Source organism: Mytilus galloprovincialis, chromosome 1 (assembly GCF_965363235.1).
Source record: "Mytilus galloprovincialis chromosome 1, xbMytGall1.hap1.1, whole genome shotgun sequence".
NCBI lineage: Eukaryota > Metazoa > Mollusca > Bivalvia > Mytilida > Mytilidae > Mytilus > Mytilus galloprovincialis.
Window position 1 is genome coordinate 112859761 of NC_134838.1, and position 25944 is coordinate 112885704.

At 33.1% G+C, this 25944-nt stretch overlaps 1 protein-coding gene across 1 annotated transcript in view; it reads left to right on the top strand.

Moving 5' to 3' along the window:
* The window catches only part of LOC143052083 (receptor-type tyrosine-protein phosphatase epsilon-like), a 109498-nt gene that overhangs the window by 16044 nt on the left and 67510 nt on the right, over positions 1-25944 (top strand). Inside the window, exon 4 of the mRNA XM_076225052.1 lies at positions 22076-22273. Coding sequence (XP_076081167.1) covers positions 22076-22273 — 198 coding nt within the window. The remainder of the gene's footprint in view (positions 1-22075; positions 22274-25944) is intronic.

A 25944-nucleotide genomic window follows, 5' to 3' on the forward strand; every position in this document is an offset into this window, starting at 1 on the left:
AGAAAATCCTTGGCTGTGATGAGTCAGTATTTATTCACAGTTTACTGTATGAATACTTTACTTAAATCTCGGAATGCATAAGAAATTAATAATATATGCATATTTGTAATTTAAATTACTTAGAAGTGCTTATATTTTCTCTGCGCTGCTATTTAAACTCGTAGATTATTGAAGAGCATTAACTTTTCGGTGCTTGTGTACTGCCGATAACCCATAACAACAGTAGTGACTCTGCAGATTTCGCTAATTTAACAGAGGATGATTATTTGTGTACACCAATTTGAAGCATACTGAGCCTGTAATTCAGTGGTTGTCGTTTGTTTATGTGTTACATATTTGTGTTTCGTTCATTTTTTACATAAATAAGGCCGTTAGTTTTCTCGTTTGAATTGATTTACATTGTCTTATCGGGGCCTATAATAGCTGACTATGCGGTATGAGCTTTGCTCATTGTTGAAGGCCGTACGGTGACCTATAAGTGTTAATGTCTGTGTCATGTTGGTCTTTTGTGGATAGTTGTCTCATTGGCAATCATGCCACATCTTCTTGGTTATATTGTTACCTGTTAACAAGAATGACATTCTATCTTGGCATTGGCATGGCAGTTTTTTTTAAGGAAATTACAGCATATAAAATACAAGCTAGAAATGCAAAAATACATCACTGATATTAACAACAGTTTGTTCTATCCTAAATATACCATATTTACAGTGTCCACAGAACAATTTAGCAGATTTGAAGCCAAAGTAAAAACAAACAGAGGAAAATGCAAACTCCATGGACATTGAACAAATAACTTAAAAGAGGGACGAAAGATACCAGAGGGATAGTCAAACTCATAAATCGAATAAAAACTGACAACGCCTGGCTAAAAATTAAAGAAGACAACAGTCAAACAATAGAACACATGACACAACATAGAAAACTAAAAACTAGGGGTGATCGCAGGTGCTCCGGAAGAGTAAGCAGATCCTGCTCCACGTGTGGCACCCGTCGTGTTGCTTATGTTATAACAAATCCTTTAAATAGTCTAATTCGGTAGGTCACATTAATGAAAAGGAAGAGGATTATAGTTACGACGTAAGGAACATATCCGATTATTTGTGAAACGGTTATCCCATAACGGTCAACCAACTCGTGATGGCGTCCCTAAAATTTACAAAGAGATGACTTTAACTTCATCATTTGGAACTCTTGGTTTAGTAGCTTCCTTATGAGCAGCAACCCTCTATCAAGACAATCATGAAAGGAAATGCATGCACGAGAATATCGTATCAATTGGGAGATATATTCCCCGTATGCAGGTGCTGTCAGAATGTTGCTACTTAGAAAATGGATAGTTCACAATTGGAAAGCTGAAATCATCTCTTTTATCGTTAAGTTTAGTTTTTAACCGACCATCATTGTCAATTTCTAGATGTAAGTCAAGATATGAGGCCGACTTAAATGTATCTGTTGTATCCTTTATCTCTAGTTCGATGGGATATATGTGTTCAACAAGTCTTAAAATTTTGAATTATTTAGTGAAAGAACGTCATCTATATAGCGGAAAGAAGAGTTAAAGGATATTGCTAACTTATTATCTTTCTTCCTTATAAGTTCTTGTATGAAGTCAGCCTCATAATAATAAAGAAACAAGTCGGCAAGTTCCAATTGGAATGCTGACAGTCTGTTGAAAAACACGTCATCCGAACGTAACACATATGTTGTCAATCAAAACATGAAGCATCTTGATAATGTCAGTTTCACAGAATTTTTGGTTTGAATGAGAGTGATCCTTTACAAGGTAGGATTTATCCCTCCCTGAAACAAGATACTTTATGAAACAAAGCAATATTAACTCTTTCCATTTGTCTTTTAGTTCTGCATGTGGAATACATGTGTAAAGTGAAGAAAAGTCAAAAGTTTTGCAAGATGAAAGAGAGTTAGATTGTATGGAACTTTTAAGTATCCACATCTGATTCACGCCACCGCTAGAAAAGGCAGTTTCAAAATAAATTTGAAGCCCGTCTTTGATTGCTGATAAAATAGTAATCTGTAAATACTATGGTCTTTTGTATTTATAATATTGAATTGTGCTTTGAAGGTGTACTAAAACAGTTGTGAGCAGTCATTTCTATAAAACATTTGTTGGCTTTGTCTAAGGTGGTACCAAACCTTAAGTAAATTTAATTCGGCACGTTTAATTTTCTTGAATTTTTGACAAAACAATTACTTTGACCCTTTGATAAAATACAAAATTTTAAAAGAAAAACTTAAACCAGACAAATCATCGTAAAACTTTGGTTGGATAAATAGCAGTTTACCAAACACTAACTTTGATCATTGAGAAGCTTTATATTTTCTTAATTATAACCTGATTAGAACGTTCAGCTGATTTTACAGAGTTATCAACCTGTAGTGTACCATCTTCAACACTTCTATTTCGTTTATTAGCTTAATTATGTAAGACATATGATTATACATGACATTGTAGTGAAAAAAAATCTACAATGACCTTTTGAGGCATAAATTGTGAACTTTTACTGACAAATAAACATACAGTAAGAGCTGGAATGGAGAAAGAGGAATGTATATTTTGGAATGTTGGAATGATTTAAACTACTTAATTCTACATTTGCAGTAATCTGAAATGCTTTCAATTTGTTATCAGAATAGTTTAAAACAGGTTCTACCCATTTTATGTCAGGAAACATGCACACAGGGTAAGCTAACTAAAATTAAAGTCTTATTGTCGAATTCTTTAAAAATTGAAACAGGTATTAGGGTATAACATGTTCTGTCAATGAAAAGTATATTAGAGTATATATCTTGATTTTGTTTAAAGCTAATATAGTATTATTGTCAGAAACGTTTTTTTAAAGAGTTTTCTATTGGAATAAATAGTAATAAAGGTTGCACAAGCTTTTTCATAATGGACATGAAAACTCTTAATTCAAATAGAATAAAATTCATAACAGTGTAGCTATGGCCATTCATTAACTGGGGAAAATTAGGTGAACGTTCGTCTGTGATGCCCACTGCTCACGACGTACTTATCATAGAAATTTAAACTGTGAAGTCACCAAAGGTTCTAAACGCCTAAATAAAATAATTAAAAATACTAATCAGGAATAACCTTTGTAATTTGAAAATAAATAAAAATGGCCTTCAACACGGAGTCTTGGCTCACACCGAACAGCAAGCTATAAAGGTTGAATACTTAAAATTCTTTACTTGATTTTTTGTTATGGTTTGACCATCAATTTTCCTAATATGATATCGCACGTTCTTTCAGATTATTTTTTTTTACTTAATTGGCTTTAAAAGTTACAATGCATGATGTCGTCTGTTTATGTAGTTCATATGTGTTTTTCGTTTCTCGTTGGTTTTCCCGTTTGAATGGTTTTACACTAGTAGTTTTGGGGCCCTCTATAACTTGCTGTTCGGTGTGAGCCAAGGCTCCGTGTTGCAGGTCGTACCTTGACCTATAATGGTTTATTTTTATGAATTATTACTTGGGAGGAGAGTTGTCTCATTGGCACTCATACCACATCTTCCTATATCTATCTATAGCTATACATTTTTTTTTCAACAAAAGAATACATCACAAGAATATAAGAAACGTGAGCAATTGTGTTGGACTTGAAGATAATGCAAAGTGACAAATATCTGAAAGAATGAATCGTTTTATGGTATTAAACAAAGAATCAAATGATTTTTTAATTATCCAGAACTCTTCACAAACAAAACCCACATGTATACGCATTGAATAAATAGTAGGCCATTCTTAAATGATCACACCGTAGAAGTAGTTGTGCTCTTAATCAATGAGATATTTTGTGAATTAACCCCATCAACTTAAGTTTTTTTTTACAATGGATAAACCTATTTTTTTATTATTATTAAATAATATCATCTCTGAACATTATTATTCTTATAGATGACACGGTTGTATGTGATGATTATAATAAATATTTAAAACAAATTCCTTGGTACAGGCACAAACATACAGAATGTGGCGAGGTTAAGCATGCTATCAGGATCTCAACCCTACCCTAACCGGGGACAATGGTATAACAGTACAACATAAAAACGAACTATAAATATCAGTCGAAAAGGACTTAACTCATCAAATGGACAAAAATACAAGTGGACGTTGACGGGTACTTGTACATCCTAACAACAAAAACACAATAGGTACAGATCTGAGAGTACTCGCAGTTAACTGATAGCTAGTTAAAAGCCTCTAACAACTAATAAAAAATCATGCGGCTAAGACTAAATCATCAATCCGTACACATCCAACATCCAATGGAGTTCGTGTAAAGACGTCATAAACAGTCAGAGAAAAAACATGACTTTGTGCAATGCCAGGATACATGTTTCGACAGATTGTAGATACATGAATGTGTATATGCATATAACATACAAGTAATATTTAGTTTGCTTTTAATTTACCATTCTTAAATGATCACACCGTAGAAGTAGTTGTGCTCTTAATCAATGAGATATTTTGTGAATTAACCCCATCAACTTAAGTTTTTTTTTACAATGGATAAACCTATTTTTTTATTATTATTAAATAATATCATCTCTGAACATTATTATTCTTATAGATGACACGGTTGTATGTGATGATTATAATAAATATTTAAAACAAATTCCTTTCAAGCTTTGTAAAAAGAAAGTTTAATTTTTATATGTATCGGAATGTGTAACAAGTGAATATTTTAATCCCCACTGGAAGGCCTCTGACAGACTTGGTGAGCATAAAATCATAGCCGTTGACAAACAAGTTACAACCTACAAACGTTTTACTGTCGACCACACTGTTATGCAATTAATTTTAATCAAAACCTATTGGTGTACTCTAAAAATTATCTAACGGAAAATAATGACAAATAACCTGCCAAACGGTAGTTGGTATGTTTAACACAAACAGAAGGTCCTCTTTAATGTTGATGCGACAAAAACGTCTAGTTTTGACACCCTTGTATTTCGATATATATCTCACTATTGAACTTGTATCTTTAAAAATATATCCTTATCTCCTTTGAAGATTGATGCTAGAACCACAGTTGCAATATAAAATAGTACGTTTAAGGTCAAGATTATTCGTAATCAGTCATATCTTGCCAAAAGTATTGTTCTACTCATATCAGAGTAGAAACGTCAAAATGACGTCAATTATCGCTCTTGTATCTAGTGTATGTAATTTCAAATTAACGAAACAATATCATTATTATATTGTATAAAGTAAACAAAACCCGATTGCATAACCTCGCAGCTTTAAAAAAAGTAATTAAGTTCGTATGACCTTGGACCCAGATTTAAAAAAAGAGTGCACCATATTTTACTTGTACGACCGAAATGAATTCTACACGTGTTGTGTCATGTGTACTATTGTTTTTCTGTTTGTCTTTTTCATTTTTAGCCATGGCTTTGTCAGTTTGTTTTAGATTTATGAGTTTGACTGTCCCTTTGGTATCTTTCGTCCCTCTTTTTTCCCCTTTCCAAAGATATAAAATTTAGCCGTGTGTAAGATGGTGTATTAAAATATTGTTTATGTCCGAATGTCACGTTGCCCTCCACTATGTACTGTACGGAAGAAATCATTTCATTTAAGTTTTTCATTTTAATTTACAAAATCCTTAAAATTTTCAAATACAGTTTTTAACCCCGAACTTATAGCATAGATATTTCAACAAAAATGTTATATATTAAAAATTCAAGGGCAGTTATAATATCAAATTATAAAAAAAAAGATGTGGTATGATTGAGACAACTCTCCACAAGAGACCGAATTAACACAGAAATTACAATGTAAAACAATTCCAACGAGAAAACTAATGGCCTAATTTATGTTAAAAATTGAACGAAAAACAAATATGCAACATATATACAACGACAACCACTAAATTACAGGCTCCTGACTTGGTACAGGCACAAACATACAGAATGTGGCGAGGTTAAGCATGCTATCAGGATCTCAACCCTACCCTAACCGGGGACAATGGTATAACAGTACAACATAAAAACGAACTATAAATATCAGTCGAAAAGGACTTAACTCATCAAATGGACAAAAATACAAGTGGACGTTGACGGGTACTTGTACATCCTAACAACAAAAACACAATAGGTACAGATCTGAGAGTACTCGCAGTTAACTGATAGCTAGTTAAAAGCCTCTAACAACTAATAAAAAATCATGCGGCTAAGACTAAATCATCAATCCGTACACATCCAACATCCAATGGAGTTCGTGTAAAGACGTCATAAACAGTCAGAGAAAAAACATGACTTTGTGCAATGCCAGGATACATGTTTCGACAGATTGTAGATACATGAATGTGTATATGCATATAACATACAAGTAATATTTAGTTTGCTTTTAATTTACTGATAACAAAATCAATATGTATACCAATAAAAACAATATTCAATGATCCTATTACAGTGTTGAATGGATAACCTTTTAGAATAAGTTTATTTAACGGATTGACAAGTTTACAAGGATCGTTTCTAAATTTTCGGCCGCACGGTTAACAACATTTCCGTAAAATTGAAGATGTGCTATCCCGTTAAAAATAAGGTACAACTTAATTTCAAAACCAAATTTGATATCTACGGAAAAATTTAGTAAAGGTTTTAAGTAATTTATGGTAACGAAATCCCTGGCTTAATAATTTACCAGTATTACATAGATTACGTTCGTTAAAATAAAAACATTCAAAACAGACACGGGCATAGCGAACGATCTGTGAAATATAAACACCATCAGATGGTGCCAAAGGAACATCACAATCTAAAAATGGAAAATTAACAATAGGGAACAAAACATCGTCCCTTTTATCGTAAATTTTAGTGTGGAGTTTCCCATTTAAGACAAACATATCTAAATCTAGGAAAGGACAGTTATTACCGTTTAAATTTGATTTATTTAAAGTAAGTTCCTTTGGGTAAATTTCAGCAGTATAAAGAGAAAGTGTTTTATTATTTAACGAAAAACTATCATCAAGATAACGGTAAGTGTTGTTGAATTTATCAATTCAATGCGAATTCGACGGGTCTTTACTGAGTTTGGTCATAAACTGTGATTCATAACAGTACAAAAAAACAAGTCTGCTATTAAAGGGGCGCAATAGTGCCCATAGGCATACCTACAACTTTTCGATAAACTTTGTTGCCGACACGTACATAAATATTATCAAGGAGACAATTAACAGCTTCAATCTTCTCATAACACCTCCAGAAAGTGTATATAACATATTTACCTTTCTCATTAGAGAAGAAGGCTTTAAATGAGTTGCAGCAAATATATTTGCATTCAAATTTACCAAACGACCAATCAATTAAATAAGAAAACTTTTGTTTGATAAGATAGTGTGGAAGTGAAGTGTAAAGAGTATAAAAAATCAAAAGTGTCAACAGAGTCAAAAGGACATCAAAAGCACGTAATTTGTCTAAAACATTAGAAAAAAATGTACACTCCAAAAATAGTTAATTCAACTATGTTCATATATTTTATTACAATAGTTTATGATAAGCTCTTTGATGGTAGTTAATGTCCTTTTAAAACCACTGACATATTTGTTGTAGAACACTTACTACAGGCCGGGATAAATCGATATTTAAATGTTTGTAGTTTAGGTAACCATTACATAGTAGGGACCTTCAAATGTTCAGAAGAAGCCTTAACATTTGATGTGGTTATGGTATTTTTTGTTTACTATAACTCTCTGTGGAGCGCATGGACTTGAATGAAGAATTTAAAATTTCATTCTCAAGAACGCACGTGTAGTATTTACGTCATAGCACCACCATATTACTGGCTGCTTTGTCGGCCGGGACAAACACAAACCGCTTTGAAAGTTCTTGAAGTGTATTTCTTATTCTGAAAATATGCGTATTATGTACTCTTTTATTTACTTCTTAATTATTTTCAAAATGTAATATTCTATTATCTACCACCTTCATACATTTATTTAAATAAGAATCAAGAGATTTTTCTACATTCACGTCTTGTGTAACCGACGTATAATTTAAATTTAACTTCTGCTTGTTTTTTTTTAAGTGTATGACATAAATGTTATCAAAATAGGGATGTATACAGTTTTGAACGGTTAAGTCATTAATTCTAATATGACGTGCTTCTTTCGCTTTGTAAACAACACCGTGATAAGATGTAATACACAAAAGCTCGGAGAAATCAACAAAAATAAAAATAAAATAAAATTCAGCGAAAGTCTATTGATGTTTTTGTCGCATTTAAGTCATTTCAAAACATGACGTCATATCAATGAAAACGCTAGAGTTGAAAGTTAACTGTCGAAATTCCTATAATGTTTATTAAAATTGATTTTTGAGGTAGGTTTTGTATTTTTTCTCTATTCTATTGCATTATTCGCATATTTACTGATTTCAGCAAGTTAACACGGCGGCTCCTTAGTTACGAAATGTCAACTTTGGATTTCACGATAGCTTACGAGAAAAACATGTAAATTAAAAATGGCTACTGTTGGGTTTGAGAATTAAAAGAATGAAACAGATTTTTTTCTAGCGGTTATTCACGAAATAATCCATGCATGCTACAGATTTATTTGAGTGTTTGAGCTTTATCTAACAGGGAGTAAAAAGGAACAGCAACACACACAGCATACCAACCCTCGCTTCAGTTTTTAAATGACTGTATTTGTCCTATTAGAATCGAAATAGTTCATGGAAGCCATATATTGTTGTTAATTTACACATGACCGGGGCTGTGATATTCGTTAATTTTATCCCTCACTAACGCTGAGGATAAAATTCGAATATCACGGCCCCGGCCATGTCTAAGTTTCCAACAATCTATATCTTCCATGAATTATTTCTTAAATATACACTGTCTAGATAAGTTGTTAAAATCAATACCTCTGCTAATATATTTAATTTTCAGAAAATGACGTTTATGATCTTCAGGTTTGTCGATACGCGGGAACAGCATATGGTGTCAAAATGTTGCAATTATACACAAATATTCATACAGTGGGCTGAAGAAAAGAGATGGTGTCACACTCCTAGAATATATCGTGTAATTTACTATTGGGTATTTGACCCAGTTTACATAATAATTGATGCCTACCATTGTTTTTAAATATAGATGGGAGATTACAAAGTGTATATTGTATACGATGTTTGATTCGTTCATTTTGAGTGATACGTTTGCCCATGATACCTATTATTTCGTTGTCTTTTATCCATAGTATTCATAATATCAATAAAAGAAAATGTAGATATGTTCCCTTGGCTACGTATATTGTCATTTAGACCAAGGGGATAGGCTGTTTGAAGTAGCTTAATCCAAGACAGTTTGATAATTTTACGGGAATCTTCAAATTGTTTATGCGATTGCCCTTGTTGTTTCTGGATCGTTTCGAGCGGTTGAAATCTAATGAATTTGTTATTGTGGGGGTGTTCACCGGAATGTTGATTAATTACACTTTTGAATTTCTTAGGTTTTCGGAAGCGGTATAGATGTTTCTATGTTCGGTTAAAAAAACTCCCGTCCTGTTTGTATTACATATTGTATACCACACTTTGGCTTTGTGTATGTAACCAGGTAAATATGACGTTGGGTTTTTCATGTAATGTCACAGGAAAAGGAAAGCGAACAAGCTATCCCGTTCACTGTTGATCTTGCAGTATTATCATAAGATAATCTCGAACAGGTTTGTTATTTTCTGAAATTGCAAGAAAATATTTGTGGAAATCCAAGTGCATTTCTTTGAATAATCTGGCTGCAGCAGCATTGCCACCTTTGATACAATTTTAAAAATTGCTAAATTTTAATAGGGAATTTAGATTGACGGCGGTTGAGTTTAGTTTTGAAATGAGGTCTTCTAGAGCACGTGCATATCCTTGAGGGATTGGTGTTTAATGTTTTCTTTCCATTTTTTAAAATCATGATTTATAAAATGTTAATGAAAAGGGTAAAAACGAGGCCGAAAGTCATTACCAATCTGTATCTGTATATTTTCTGCCAATATAGGCACAGTCACCTTCAGTATGAAGTTAATTATATCCCTCCACCAGTAGAATGTTATAAATTACAATATTTAATCACCAATAGAATATGTATAACGATTACACTATTTACAATTGTCGGTATATCTTTACACCAATATCACACACGTTCTCGTCACTAAAATCTAAAAATGAGTCCTTAGAAAATATGAGATTTGCAGCCCACACACAACTTTTTTTTTTATTAAATATGGTTATGATCTTAAATTATTTTTTCTAGATCTTTTCTGACTTAAAGTTTGTATCTGTGCAAATGGAGCTTATATATTAATGTTCTACAAGCAGGCTCTATATGGGTGTTAATAAAAGCTCATAGTTCACTGGTAAGAGAGGTTCCAAAGTAAAAAGTAAAAACACAAAAATAGTTCACTAGATGATATTGATTGATAATAACATGAATGAAGTCTACATCTATATTATGCATATTAATATTTAGTAGTTCTAGTCCTTTGATATATTTTTCTCGGAGAGATTTCAAGAGACATTCTTTCAGTTTCTAAAGTTGAACATAAAAACAGAAAATGTAAAATGGTTTCATACTCTTTGCTGCAGACTCTGAAGATGGCGGATACCTCATTTTGATTTAATTTAGCTCTATTTGTCTGCAAGATGTATTTGTCAGTTGCAAATCTGGTCCTAATTGGTAATTTGATGAGGTCTCTATATTTATGTTTTTGTTTTTGTCTTATTTTTACAAGACATGTATTTTAAGCTGGAGCATCTCTCAGAGTCTTTATTAATTTTTTTCATTCCAGTAGGTATGTATTGTTTTGGTGATTAAACTTTTCCTTTGCAACTTTCCTAAAGGGTTGTTAAAAAAATTGAATTAAGAGTTACAATAACGGAATATATAAACAATTTATAAAACAGTTTAAGAATTCGTATAAACACTATATTGAAAAGCCCGACAAAATGACGACAGTAAAACAAGACAGACATATAAAAAATATTGGTCCGAGAAAACAATTATGACTTAGTGAATTTATCTATAACAGTAAGCAACAACACTATTTTAACAAATATAAGCATCTGCTCTATCCAAAAAATATTTTTGAAGTGTAGTGTTTTAATTTTCTGGACACATCATATCAAAATTATAGAAAATTAAAAAAACAATGTCACTCAAATTAAGGACAATTTTAGTCTGACAGACTCAGATCTAGAAATAATAATTTTTGACATTTTTAAACAAGGCCAAATCACTCATTTACCTTAACGTAAAAAAAGACTATAAACTGTTTTACTTGTTATTCTCACTCCATATCACTATATTATACATAAAATATATGAGGATAACATTGAAAAGTGTAAGAACAAAATGTAAACCACTATCCACATTAGGGACTATACGAAAGAAGGACGATAAATGTGTCCGGAGCTATTAAAAGGCATATACAGGTATAGAAGGGACAGGATAAACATTACAGAAATAAAACACTAATCATGAAAATGAAATAAGTAGACAAATATAAAAAATATAAGGCCATAACACTACATATCATGTTCAATTGACATAGCTCATTTGTTAGTTGTTACTAAAAAATGACATAAAAATTTGAACATATATATTTGCTTTCTGACTTTTTGAATTCCATTTAATTAGGTGTTAATAAGAAAATGAGACAAAGTGGTAAATAGGGTAAAAAAAATCAAAACTTTGAACAAATTAAAAAATCACCAATATGGGCATTATTTGAACAATTCATTATCAGGTATTTGATTATACCAAGTGTACTCGTAAGAAGAATAGACAGTTCAGTAGTTGAACAATGGCTTAAATCTATATTTGTAAGGTGTTTTGTGCAGCTCCGGAAGCCAGTACATAATTGGAACTTTTATTATATTTGGCTCTGTGTGTAAAGAAGTCGCTTAAAAGTAGATGTTTCATGTTATTACCCGCTTATAATTTGACCCATTTGTTTTTGTTTCCCCTTATTTGAACAATGAAATCATTCGCTTCTACCACATCGGATGAAAGATTATTATCGATAAGCCAATAAATACACGATATAAGTTCTCTACCCGAGTTTTTAAGGGTTATTAAAGTGTGTCTTATGGGAAAACATACAGTTGTATTATCTACATACATTAGAAGTTTACAGTCTGAGTGTTTTAAAACATAGCAAACTAACTAGGTACGTTCCTGTTACATCTGCCAAGTTGGATAATATTCCAATGAAACTATATAACTGCTGTATTTCTTTATCAATAAATAAATAATACGAGTACCTATCTTATTTCTAAATAATATTAAGAATGTGTCTAACGGTTCTTGTTTTATGGTTACTTGAACTGACATACATATTTTTTTGTATAACTCTTTATTTTGTATTTCTTCATACATATTGCCCGTCACTAAACTTATGTTTTTTATTCAATGAGGAGTACTCTAGATGGTCGGAAAGTTGAAAGCTATATCTGAAAATGAATATTTTTAATCCGTCAACTGTAAATCGTGGCTTTTGTAAGAGTTTTAAACTTGATTTTTTTCAGTGTGTTTAGTATATTTCAATGCATATGGAGATTTGATTTCAAGATCATTTGCTGTGTAAACATATTGTGGTTCTGAAGAATGCTTTTGTGTGTTTTGTGTTTTTGTGGTGTAACTTTGAAAACTGTTCTTTGTCAAATAGGAACTTAATCTTTGAATCTTGATAAATCATTAGGAAATCAGACAAGAAAAAATGATTATAAATTATCACAGTATCTGAGTTAAACGAGGGTGTCGGAACCATTTTACAGTTTTGTAATCGAAATAAACTCGACATATGTTTTCAATTGTATGTATGACCAATAAGTTTTCAACTGATCGGTCAGATCATACGTTTCAATTTGTATCAGGACACTCCATTTGAAGATGTGTGTTCCCAAAACTGTATAGAATGACGACACATGCAGATTTTACAACTGCTGTCGTAATAGTTATACGGGCTTCAAAGTTATTGTGAAACTTCCTATTCTAGAGGTGGCGTGAATCGGATGTGGATACTTAAAAATTCTAAAGATGTTTTAAAGTACATACAATTTAACTCTCTTTTATCTTGTAATAGTATTAAAACATTTGACTTTTCTACACGTTAAACAAGTATTCCACATTCCAAACTAAATGACAAATGGAAAGAGTTGGTATTGCTTTGTTTCATAAAAAAGAATGGCCAACGAAGATACAATCTGTCGATACCTGTAATTTGGCATTACACAAGGTCATGTTTTTCTCTGACTGTTCATGACGTATATGCACTGAATCCAATGAATGTTGGATGTGTACGGATTAATAGTTTAGTCTAAGATGCATGCTTTTTTAATTAGTTGTTAGTGGCTTTGAAATAGCTGTCAGATAACTGCAAGTAGTCTCAGATCTGTACCTAGTGTATTTTTGTTGTCGGGATGTACAAGTACTTGGCCACGTCCAATTGTATTTTTGTCCATCTGATGAGTTAAGCCTTTTTAACTGATTTTTATAGTTCGTTCTTATGTTGTACTGTTATACCTATGTTCTCGGTTGGGGGAGGGTTGGGATCCCGCCAACATGTTTAATCCCGCCACATTATTTATGTATGTGCCAGTCCCAAGTCAGGAGCCTGTAATTCAGTGGTTGTTGTTTGTTTATGTGATACTTATTTGTTTTTCGTTCATTTTTTTGTACATTAATGAGGCAGTTAGTTTTCTCATTTGAATTGTTTTACATTGCCATATTGGGGTCTTTTATAGCTGACTATGCGGTATGAGCTTTGCTCATTGTTGAAGGCCGTACGGTGACCTATAGTTATTAATGTGTCTCTTGTGGACAGCTGTCTCATTGGTAATCATACCACATCTTCTGTTTTATAAGTATTTTGTCGTAGGAAGGGATAAATCCTACTTTGTAAAGGATCACTCTGATTCAAACAAATCATTCTCTAAAACTGACATTATCAAGATGCTTGATTTCTTGATTGACAACATATCTGTTACGTTCGGAGGAAGTGTTTTTTTAACAGACTATCGACATTCCAATGGAAACGAATTGTGCCCCTCTCCTTGCCGACTTATTTCTGTATTATAATGAGGCTGACTTCATACAGGAACTTCTAAGGACGAAAGATAAGAAGTTAGCAATATCATTTAATAAAATTGAGAATGGAAATGGGGAATGTGTCAAAGAGACAACAACCCGACCATAGAAAAAACTACAGCAGAAGGTCACCAACAGGTCTTCAATGTAGCGAGAAATTCCCGCATCCGGAGGGGTCCTTCAGCTGGACCCTAAACAAATATATACTAGTTCAATGAACGCCATACTAAACTGCAAATTGTACACAAGAAACTAAAATTTAAATATTATACAAGACTAACAAAGGCCAATTAAGGCACATTAAAATGCAGTTTAAGAGAAGTCCGAGTCTGATGTCAGAAAATGTAATCAAAGAAAATAAACAAAATGACAATAATACATAAATAACAACAGACTACTAGCAGTTAACTGACATGCCAGCTCCAGACTTCAATTAAACTGATTGAAAGATTATGATTTGATCATATGAATATCAGGCCCAATCCTTCGTGTTAGGGGTTTAGTATCGTACCATCATAACATATATGAGAAGAACATAGCCTGTGTAAGTCTGTTTAAAGGTTTTGTTAGCTTCTGAGGTGAATACTGACATTTTGTGCTTTATAAAGAATATTTCCATAAAAAATTGGATGTGAAATACCTGAACGTATAAGAAGTCTGCATGTTGAGCTATATTTACGAATGATGTCCTTATACCGATGATAAAATTTAGTAAATGTTTTGACTAGTTTGTGATATCGAAAACCCTGGTGTAATAATTTTTCAGTAATACATAAATTTCTCTCGTTAAAATCTAAAACATTGTTACATACACGAGCGAATCGTACAAGTTGAGATATATAAACACCGTAAGATGGTGACAAGGGAACGTCACCATTTAAAAATGGATAATTAACGATAGGAAATGAAAAATCATCTCTTTTATCATAAATTTTAGTATTAAGCTTTCCGTTAGTGATATAGATATCAAGATCGAGGAAAGGGCGGTGGCCGTTGTTAGTATTAGCTTTATTCAAAGTAAGTTCGACAGGATAAATTTCTTTAGTATACATACTGAAGTCGTCATTATTGACAGCCAAAATATAATCCAAATATCTAAAAGTATTATTAGATTTGTTTATCAGATGTTGTTTCGATGGGTCTTTGCTGATTTTTGTAATAAATTGTAACTCATAGCAATACAAAAACAGTAAATGGTGCACAGTAAGTCCCCTTTGAAATTCCGATAACCTAACGATATACGAAATCTCCAAAGCGAACAAAAATGTTATCTAGTAAATATACAAGGGCAGAGAAAGTAGCAAAGCATGCATGTTCAATTGACATAGTTTTTTTGTGTATTGCTACTAAAAAGTTACCTAAAAGAGTTTGAACATATATATTAACATTCTGACTTTTTAAATGCCCATTTAATTAGGTGTGTGAATTTTTTCTTAATGAGAATGTGAGGCAATGTGGTATACAGGGTAGAAAAATCAAAACTTTGAACAGATTCAAAATCACCAATATAAGCATGCAATTTATCAAGTACTTCCAACGAGTTCTTGACACTCCAAAAGTAATTAATTCCACTATTTTCGAATTAGGCCGTATTTGAACAATTTATTATCCTGTTTTTGATTGTACCAAATGTACTGGTAAGAAGAATAGACAATTTAGTAGTGGAACAATGGCTTGAAGACGAAATAAATCTATATTTGTAAGGTGTTTTGTGTAGCTTCGAAAGCCAATACATAGTTGGGACTTTCATTGTATTTGGTTCTGCTTGTTAAGCGGTAGCTAAAAGTATATGTTTGTTACAGATGTCATTTTATGAAAATGGAGTCAGTTGGAATGTTGGTGAATTGGTGATTTCTTTTTTCAGAACCTCAATGTTAAGTTTATTATTTTTATATTATTAGCAGCTTTATCGGCCGGGACAAAAACAAATTCCTTGGCTAGTTCTTTTAGTTTATGTTTGATACGAGAAATAGGTTAATTGAGGTTATTGTTAATAGTAAAATGTTCTTTAAAATGTTGAATACGTATATCAACTATATTCATTACTGAATTAAAAAAAGAGTCCAAAGATTTTTTGTCAGTTTTTTCCCGTTTTATCCAATGCAAACAGTAAGTACGAAGTGAGTCGTGGATGATATTACGACACTCAATTCAATTAATAATTGACGGGGCACGATATTTAGGTCCTTTACTGGGGAATGAGTTTAACTCTCGGTCTTGAACGATGTTAAGATCTCCTGTTATAACATGGGAAATGGGTCCATAAATGTATTCGGAATTACTACAATTACATGAAGGAGGTGTATTTTCACTGATATTAACATCTTTACGCAATTGGCTATAATTAAAGACAAATTTCATGGTAGATTTCCTGCAAATATAACGAATAAGAGGGAGCTCTGTATTATCAAAATATCCAGGAATTTGTTTTTTAACAGAATGGTCGTTAAATATACCGGGCGATCAATTTTGGGAAACAGTTACGAATAACAATATGCCATAATAATTTGAACAATTTCATACTTAGGACTGCTATATGAAATTGTGTTGCAATCCTCCAAAATTTTATTTAACTTATCAACCGGTAATGAACATAGCTTTGTTAACAGAAAATGTCTGCCGTTGTTTTTTTTGAAATAGAAATTAGGTCCGAAATATTGGTATGATTGGTCCGAAATTTTATTTGATTGCGATTTTGTCTACGACCGTAAGAACGGTTTTTACTAACAGTTTTAGAAACTATATCGAAAATTTTAACGGAATCGGTTCTTGATATATTACCAATTCCCATGATATTATCATTAAGACCAAGAGGGTAGACAGTCTGTAATTTTACTCTACTTTCCGCTATATAGATGATGTTCTTTCACTAAATAATTCAAAATTTGTGTGGTGACTTTGTCGAACGCATCTATCCCATTGAACTAGAGATAAAGGATACAACATATACAGTTAAGTCGGCCTCATACCTTGACTTACATCTAGAAATTGACAATTAGGGTCGATTGAAAACAAAACTTTACGACAAAAGAGATGATTTCAGATTTCCAATAGCAACATTCCATTAGCACCTGCATACGGTGTATATATCTCCCAATTGATACGATATTCCCGTGCTTGCATTTCCTATCATGATTTTCTTGATAGAGGGTTGTTGCTCACAAAAATCAAGAGTCCAAATGGTGAAGTTGAAATCATCTCTTCGTTAATTTTTCGGACGCCATCACGAGTTGGTTGACCGTTATGCCCGCGTCACACTGTCCCGATTTTTATATACGATAGACACCCGAATGCGAAAATTGTAAGTTCGTACGAAGTTGGTCCCGATCTCGTTAAAATACCAAAAAGTGACCGAAGCAAGTACGATTAATAACGAAGTCTATACGATGGTGCCGAAATTATATACGATAGCAAAAGATGGACATACAAAGGTTAACCGAAGGCGGGTATTTAAGCTTTATATCTCAGACGAAGCCTACACGATGGGTCACGATGGCTACACGATGGATTACGAAGGCTACACGATGGTGCGATGGCCATACGAGGTCTAAAAGACGTCGTGTACAGCTTACGATGTATTTAAATTATATGATGAAGGCATCCCGCGTTTTAAATTGTTTGATCAATATTGAATATATATTATATTGTACATTTATGTGTTGCGTGTAGATAAAATTGTTATAATTCTTATATCATTTGCATATCTATAAATACTTGAATTGGATTGGTCAATTAGATTTTTTCTCTTGGTTTACACTTCGATAAACCATGTTTCCGAAACTACTTTCGAAATCTATTCATGCGCGATACACATTTTTGCAGGGATACTGGGATTTTCAGCAAATTGAGATTATACAACAATTGCATAACAGTTGTTTCTATTCTAATGCATAAAAACAAAAAAAAAAAAAAAGAAATAAAATAAATGCACAAAAGCTTCGAAAATATATAAAAATAAGATTTAAATAAAATTCCGCGAAATTTCATGAAGGATTTGGCGAATTTACGTCATGGCAAAACACGACGTCATACGAATGAAAATGTTCAAGGGAAAGACTATTTCGTTACGTGTACGCTTCAAATTCGGATAATATTTAATTAAAATGAAGTTTTTTGAGGTAGGTGCTATTTCATTTTAGATTCTGTTGCATTTGTCGGACATTTATTGTTTTTAGAAAGTCAAGATGGCGGCGTACTCCTTAGTAACGACATGCCATTGTGCTTTTGATGGAAAATATAGCAGCCATCAAACAAATCATGTAAATTAATAATCGCGTATGTTTGGCTGAAGAATTATAAGGATTAAACACATTTTTTCTAGAGGTTATTGATGTGTAAACCGGGTCTCTTACTCACAAACTTGACATAAAAGTCCTTCGGACTTTTATTCAGTTTGTGAGTTAATCGCCCCGGTTTACACATCAATAACCTCTAGAAAAATGTGTTTAATCCTATAATATCACCCTTGTGGACACTCTAAAACCAATATGCTTCAAAAGATTTTAACCACATTTGGTATATTGTTCCTCCTTGTAATGATCTGACATTTTTTACGTTCAAGGCCAAAGGCCAAGGTCATGCAGATGGACTTGTTTTTTTCTCCTTGAAATAGCATAATACACAGGAAATTGGTTGCTCATTTTTTTACCTGCTGGTTCTAAAGACAATATTAAAGGTATTTCCAGTTACTGAATGTTTTCGTTGATTTCTAAAAAAATAGTTTATGTATCAAATATGCATATTCAATTTACCATTTTCTGCATGTGCCATATACAAATATAGTGTCCATATTTGTCACCAATTTGTTACATATGAGGGGATGCCACGATCGGCATTGTCTTGTTTGAACTGTAAAATGTGTGCACTAGTCTAAATAATCACCCATAATTATGCCCATGTTTACTGATCTATCTTAAAGGTAAGGTAATGGGTTCGTTGATCCCTTTTATTCAAAAAGAGCTCTTTCCAGGAGAATATCATAATAATATAGACAAAAGGAAGGATGTGGGGAAAGCAACAAATGCGGCAAAATATGACATATAGAAAACAAAACGTTTATGGAGTAAACATTCGTGTGACAACAACTCAGACGATACATAAAAAATCAGAATAATGAAGAAAAAGTTGGGTTCCCTATATACGTGTACCTGCAGTGTTGGTGTACGAGGCGCGTTTATGATTTTCATTATGTTACTTGATATGAAAAATTGACAAAAAATAATATTTTACTTGTAAAAGTAAGTCATGAGCCTGAAATAGCTGCTCTTCTTGTTCCATTGGAATTAATAAAAACAACGCTGTCGCCTTTTTTGTTCTCATAGAATCATATGATATGAGCTCCATGTTTGGTGAACGTCTTTCTTAATTAACTGTCGTATTGAATGACCAGTGCATATCGCGCATGGCACTTTAAATGTATTTTAGCGCGAAAATTAACTTACATTTAGTTGGATTTATTGCTGTCGTAGTTCCATCTTGTCGCCTTCTCACTTTTATTCGATGGCAACACGACGGGATTACGAGGTCTTCACGAAGTCGTGTTGCCATCGTAAGACCTTCGGGTAGCTTCGTGATTCATTCGTGAAGACATCGTAATGTCAAAACTGCCTGATGGAAACGATGGAAACACGAATGCAATACGATGTTCAAAGATGCATTCCCGGTGACATTACGATGGTGAGGATGGTGATACGAACTCAATACGAACCTTCAACATCGGACGCACCTTCGGGGATTTTTTAACATGTTAAAAAATTTAGAACCCTTCCCGAAGTTGTCCCCGAAGGCTAGAAAAAGTGGCCGATGGTTCTACGATGGTAAAGATGGCACTACGAATAGCCCGATCTGAATACGATCAGTTCCGATTTTGAAAATTTCTATAATCGTGTTGCCATCGGCGAAAAAATCGGGACAGTGTGACACGGGCATTATGGAATAACTGCACGATGTTTTGTCAATATTGTCAACATCGCAATGTCAACTTTATAGTGTTGTTAATGTGTTTACATTGTATCCTATCTATATGTGTTGTGTACTGTTGTGTTTATATCGTTCACGTCGTATAATCGTAATGCTAACAATGTCGTGTCGTCATCGTGTTTACGTTGTATATCGACTCTATAACTTTATGTTTACATCGTTGACATCGTATACATCGTGATGTTGACAATATCGTTTTTATAATGTCAACATTGTATACTAGTAGATGTTGTGAACCAATATAAAAAAGAAGATGTGGTATGATTGCCAATGAGACAACTATCCACAAAAGACCAAATGGACACAGACATTAACAACTATAGGTCACCGTACGGCCTTAAACAATGAGCAAAGCCCATACCGCATAGTCAGCTATAAAAGGCCTCGATAAGACAATGTAAAACAATTCAAACGAAAAAACTAACGGCCTTATTTATGTAAAAAAGTCTTTAAGTTTGTGTTTACATCGTTCATATCGTATACATCGTGATGTTTACAAGATCGTTTTTACATCGTCAACATTGTATAGATGTTGCGAACCAAGTCTTTACCTTTGTGTTAACATCGTTCACATCGTATACAGGGGCGGATGCAGGAATTTTCGAAAGGGGGGTGCTAACCCAGGGCAAAGGGGGGTGCAGGGGGAGGGGGTGCAAAACATATGTCCCGATACAAATGCATTGATCGGCAAAAATAAAGGGGGGTGCGCACCCCCGGAACCCCCCCCCCCCCTGGATCCGCCACTGGTATACATCGTGATGTAAACAATGTTGTGTCAACATCGTGTTTATGTTGAATATAGAGTCAATACATTTCTGTTTACATCGTTCACATTGTGATGTTGACAATATTAAAAAACAAAAATTATTCATTAAATATTATTCAATACAGTTTGTCGATTACATGTATGCAGTTTGCATTTTTTGTTTTTTATCAACAACAAATCTTTAAGACAAATGTGATGTTATAGCTCTAATTTGACACAAACTAGTGTTAACATAGTTTATATGGCGATGTAAACAATGTAAACACTTTTTAACATTGTATACATCACGATGTTTACGATGTCAACGATGTAAACACTATATATAAGAGTTCAAACAATATAAAAAGTGTTGACACAACTTCGTGTAAACATTGTAGATACCGCGATGTTAACGATGTAAACAATAGATAATAGTTAAGGCAATGTAAACTATGTAAACACAATATATTTCCAAGATTGTATACATCGCGATGTTAACGATGACAACGATGTGAACAATATATATGGGTTCAAACAATGTATACGATGTTGACACAAAATCGTATTAGCATTGTAGATATCGCGATGTCTACAATATTGATTATTCATCGTGCACTGGACATAACTACAATCCCCTTCTTTTTCATAAATTTGACCTACCGAATTAGACTATTTACCGGATGTGTTATCTCATAAGCAACACGACGCGTGCCACATGTGGAGCAGGATCTGCTTATCTTTCCGGAGCACCTGAGATCACCCCTAGTTTTTGGTGGGGTTCGTATTGTTTATTCTTTAGTTTTCTATGTTGTGTCATGTGTACAATTGTTTGTCTGTTTTTCCTTTTCATTTTTAGCCATGGTGTTGTCAGTTTATTTCGATTTATGAGTTTGACTGTCCCTCTGGTATCTTTCGTCCCTCTTTTATACTTTCATATCCACAAATTCCAAAATGTGACAATTTTTACATGTTTTTAAATTTCGCTTTCAAGAAAATTTTAACCGGATTAATGACCATAACTTGACACTTAATTAATGAGTTTATCTTAAAACACCTTTCCATAGATGAACTGGTCTAAAATAAGCGAACTGGTTAAACTCCGCCGAGTCAAGTGAAATAATTCAGGCTCTGCTGAAAATAAGAAGAAAGTATATAATGGATGTCAAAAACCTATAGTGTTTAATGTGTACTTGGTATATACGGTTTACCTATTCGAGGCGAGTGCTTTAAGTTTATAATTATCTTTGTAGCATTAAGATGTCCTTATCCACGAATACCGGAACATGCAACGAGACAAATTCAGGAGTTAGCAACGTACCATTACGGGGATAGCGTTAAGTTTTGGTGTGAACATGGCTATAATTTAGAAGGACCAGGTAGCGCTAAATGCATAGTCAAAGATGGATCCCAAGGCACTGTCTGGAATTATGGTTCACAAAGATGCGAAGGTATTTAGAAAGATGTATTATATTAATCAAGTTCTTGAAAATAGCAAATAGTCAATCGATTTAAAATAAATATTTATTTCATTGACTATCTGAGAAAGGTCATTTTTTTATACATTTACATTTACATATATTTTCAAAAGACTTTTTTTAAAATAATTTCTCTCTAGTATCTTTGACGACTTTTGTAGTAAACATTCTAAAAACTTATCTTCCAACATTACAATTACATCTGATAATTTCAGTGAGCAAAAATAAATTCCATGTACTAATAAAAAGCTAAAAACAGGATATTAATACGATTTTTTTTTTAAATATTAAAATATAATAAATATATAACGTTTTGATTTCGTTTTTTAATACATGTTTAATACAATTTTTATTTTTGTTAATTCGAGATTTCAGTTATGCTGATCTGTAATATACATTTGTATTTAATATATCGGAGCAAATTCTACAGTACGCGTGCCACCCCCCCCCCCCCCCCCCCCACACACACACAGAGATCTATAGAAAAAAACAGTACAATAACGGGTGTTACACGGACTCTTTTTATATGATACACGGACTATTTTTATATGATACACGGACTCTTTTTAGTTGTTACATCGACACTTTTTATGAATAGAACCACTCGTGCATGACCAGTGAGTTCATTGGCACTTCAAAGTTCAATTAGATTTGAACTTTTTGGTTCACCGACTAATTTCCTGTCTTTTTTTTAACAAAATATTTACGTTAGCATCAATATCTTTTTTCAAACATTTCCAGTAAAATACTATTCATATAAGTACACTAAGGGATTACATGTAGACATTTAACTTCAAAAGGGGCGGGGGTATGGTTTTCTCCTTAAAAAGATATTTTGATCCCAAATTTTATGAGAAAACAAGAATGTGTCCTCAGTACACGAATGCCCCACTCGCACTATCATTTTCCATGTTCAGTGGACCGTGAAATTGGGGTAAAAACTCTAATTTGGCATTAAAATTAGAAAGATCATATCATAGGGGACATGTGTACTAAGTTTGAAGTCGATTGGACTTAAACTTCATCAAAAACTACCTTGACCAAAAACTTTAACCTGAAGCGGGACAGACGGACGGACGAACGGACAGACGGACGGACGAACGAACGGACAGACGGACGGACGAACGAACGGACAGACGGACGGACGGACGCACAGACCAGAAAACATAATGCCCCTCTACTATCGTAGGTGGGGCATAAAAAAATTATTATGTTCAAGCAGATGACAAATTAATGTTTTGCACGATTCCTGATTTTGCGAATACCGTAAATAGTGCTAATTTAAACAAAAACATTTGGGTGATGGCGATGAAAAGTAAAAAATTAATATACTCAAAAAAGAACATACCGCCCCCTTTATGGAGCAAAATATTCGGTCAATAAATGTTTTCTTCAATATATGGACATGAATAGTATTTTGGACAATGCTGAAAGTAAAGAAATGATGATACTGACGTGTATATTTCAATAAAAATAAGACAGGAAATAAGTAAATAAAAATAAAATCTTATCAAAAGATAAAATCTCTATCAACTCACCAATAGACGATTGATCCAATAAACAAAAAGTGTGCATGTAATACACGTCCAAATAAGCAGCAAATCTAGAAAAAATCATTCAACTTATGTCATCAATTTTGGACGGAAAGCTGCGATTGGGTCATATAGTAACACATGTTTAATCACGATCAACACTTGCAGATCTAGAGACGAGCATGAATTAAAAAAAAATTAAAGTATATGCCTGAATATATATTATATTAAGACAAAATTCATTTTTTCATAAAAATTTCATTCACTAATGAATTAGGAAATTCATTCTTTTGATACATTTATATTGTTATTGAATTTATATCAGTGGCAGATCCAGGTCCAAATCCAGGACAAAACAGGGGGGAGGTCCAACTGTATGTCCCAATTTAAATGCATTGATCATCCCAAAAAAGGGTTGTTCCAACCCCCGGAACCCCCCATCATTGAATATTAAATTCATGTATTTTGAAACAAACGCGCGATTTTAACGATTTTTTTTAAGGGGGGATAGGGGGATGGAATGGCACATCCTGCATTTTTTCAACAAAAATAAAGCTTATTTTAAAATGAATAAGCCCTCCCGCCCTCCCCGCTTTCCGTTTCATCCATAAAAATCAAACGTTATCCTACTTACCACTAAAATATTTCTTTAATATCTTACTTTCTTACGAAGTTGCATTTTAAAAGTCTTAAATGTGTACAACATTCATCTTTTACTTGAAATGGTTCTTTTTTTATCAAATTATTAGATTCCTGATTTATTTTCTTGAAAATCTCGGTTGAAGGGAAATGAAAACATATTGTTTTTATACTATAACTTACATTTACAGCTTTATGGCAATCTTAGTTTCTCAAATGTTTAGTCTTGCAAAATGTATTATTACTTTATTGAAACGTCGTACAAGTCAGATAAAAAACGAAAGTAACAAAAGAAACAGGCCGATAACAACCAGCCGAATAGTTTTTCTGCACTTGTAGTCAGGCCAATGTCCCCGGCTATCGCCTCGGACCTGGACCTGACTACTCGTGCAGGCAGAAAAACTATCCGGCAACGGTTGTTACCGGCCTGTTTCTTTGTTACCTTTGTATTTTATCTGATACTTAAATGACCTTCAAACTAGACACTGGACGAGTCAAATATATGTTTTATCAATGAACGTAAAGGTATGACAAGTAAAAATTGCCATTTCTTCTATTTCCACAGAATTTTCCGAATACACAGTTGTAAATATTTTTTAAAAGCCTATTATGAGGAAAAAAGGGAAAGTTTACTATTAAGACGTTTTATTCGATTAAACAAGTATTTTTTTTTCGAAAAGAACTGCCGATTGCATTTTACGCATGGCTTCAGCAGGTAAAATTAATGTTTATCTGAACCAAAAAAAACCCACACTAATTACAATCAATCCCTAACTAAAGTAGTCATTAAATATAGTCAAAATATGTCCGATTTGCCTATTTTTGGACATAAAAAGTCACTGCGATCGTTTTAAGGTCAACTTCGTCTTCCTAACAAAATCCTGTTAGTCACTCGTGTTTATCAGTGAACCGGATATACGATAATGATTATCTATATACAGTGATGCTTATCAGGTAAAATCAATTGTATTGGATATCTAAATATACGCATTTAAAACTATCGTGAGCATAATTTGCCCTGGTAAAGTTAGGCTTAATATACAGAAATCTCTAAGTATGCAAACTGGACTACTTAGGTACTTATATGTAAGGAAATGATTGAATAAAAGTATTTGTTATCGTTAATGTTCGTCCTAATGAATCGACACATGATGAAAAACTACTTTCTGTACAGACTCAACTGTGCAGGTTGGACAGTTATAAGGCCTTGCATCCACAAGATATATAAAAGTTAAATTTATTTTGCATATCAAAAAGATAAATTTGTGTTTGGACTATGATAGGGCATATTCTTCCTCCTGCATAAGGTGTAAAAATAAACAAACATCTGAATTGCATTTGATACTGTCCACTCACGTAAACCTTTTAACTCACCTATAGTTGTGTAGATATCTAGTGTTCATTGTTATTAAGGAAAATCAATATAATACAAACCAGTTGTTACCCGAGAGGGAGCATCTCAAAGTTGTATCC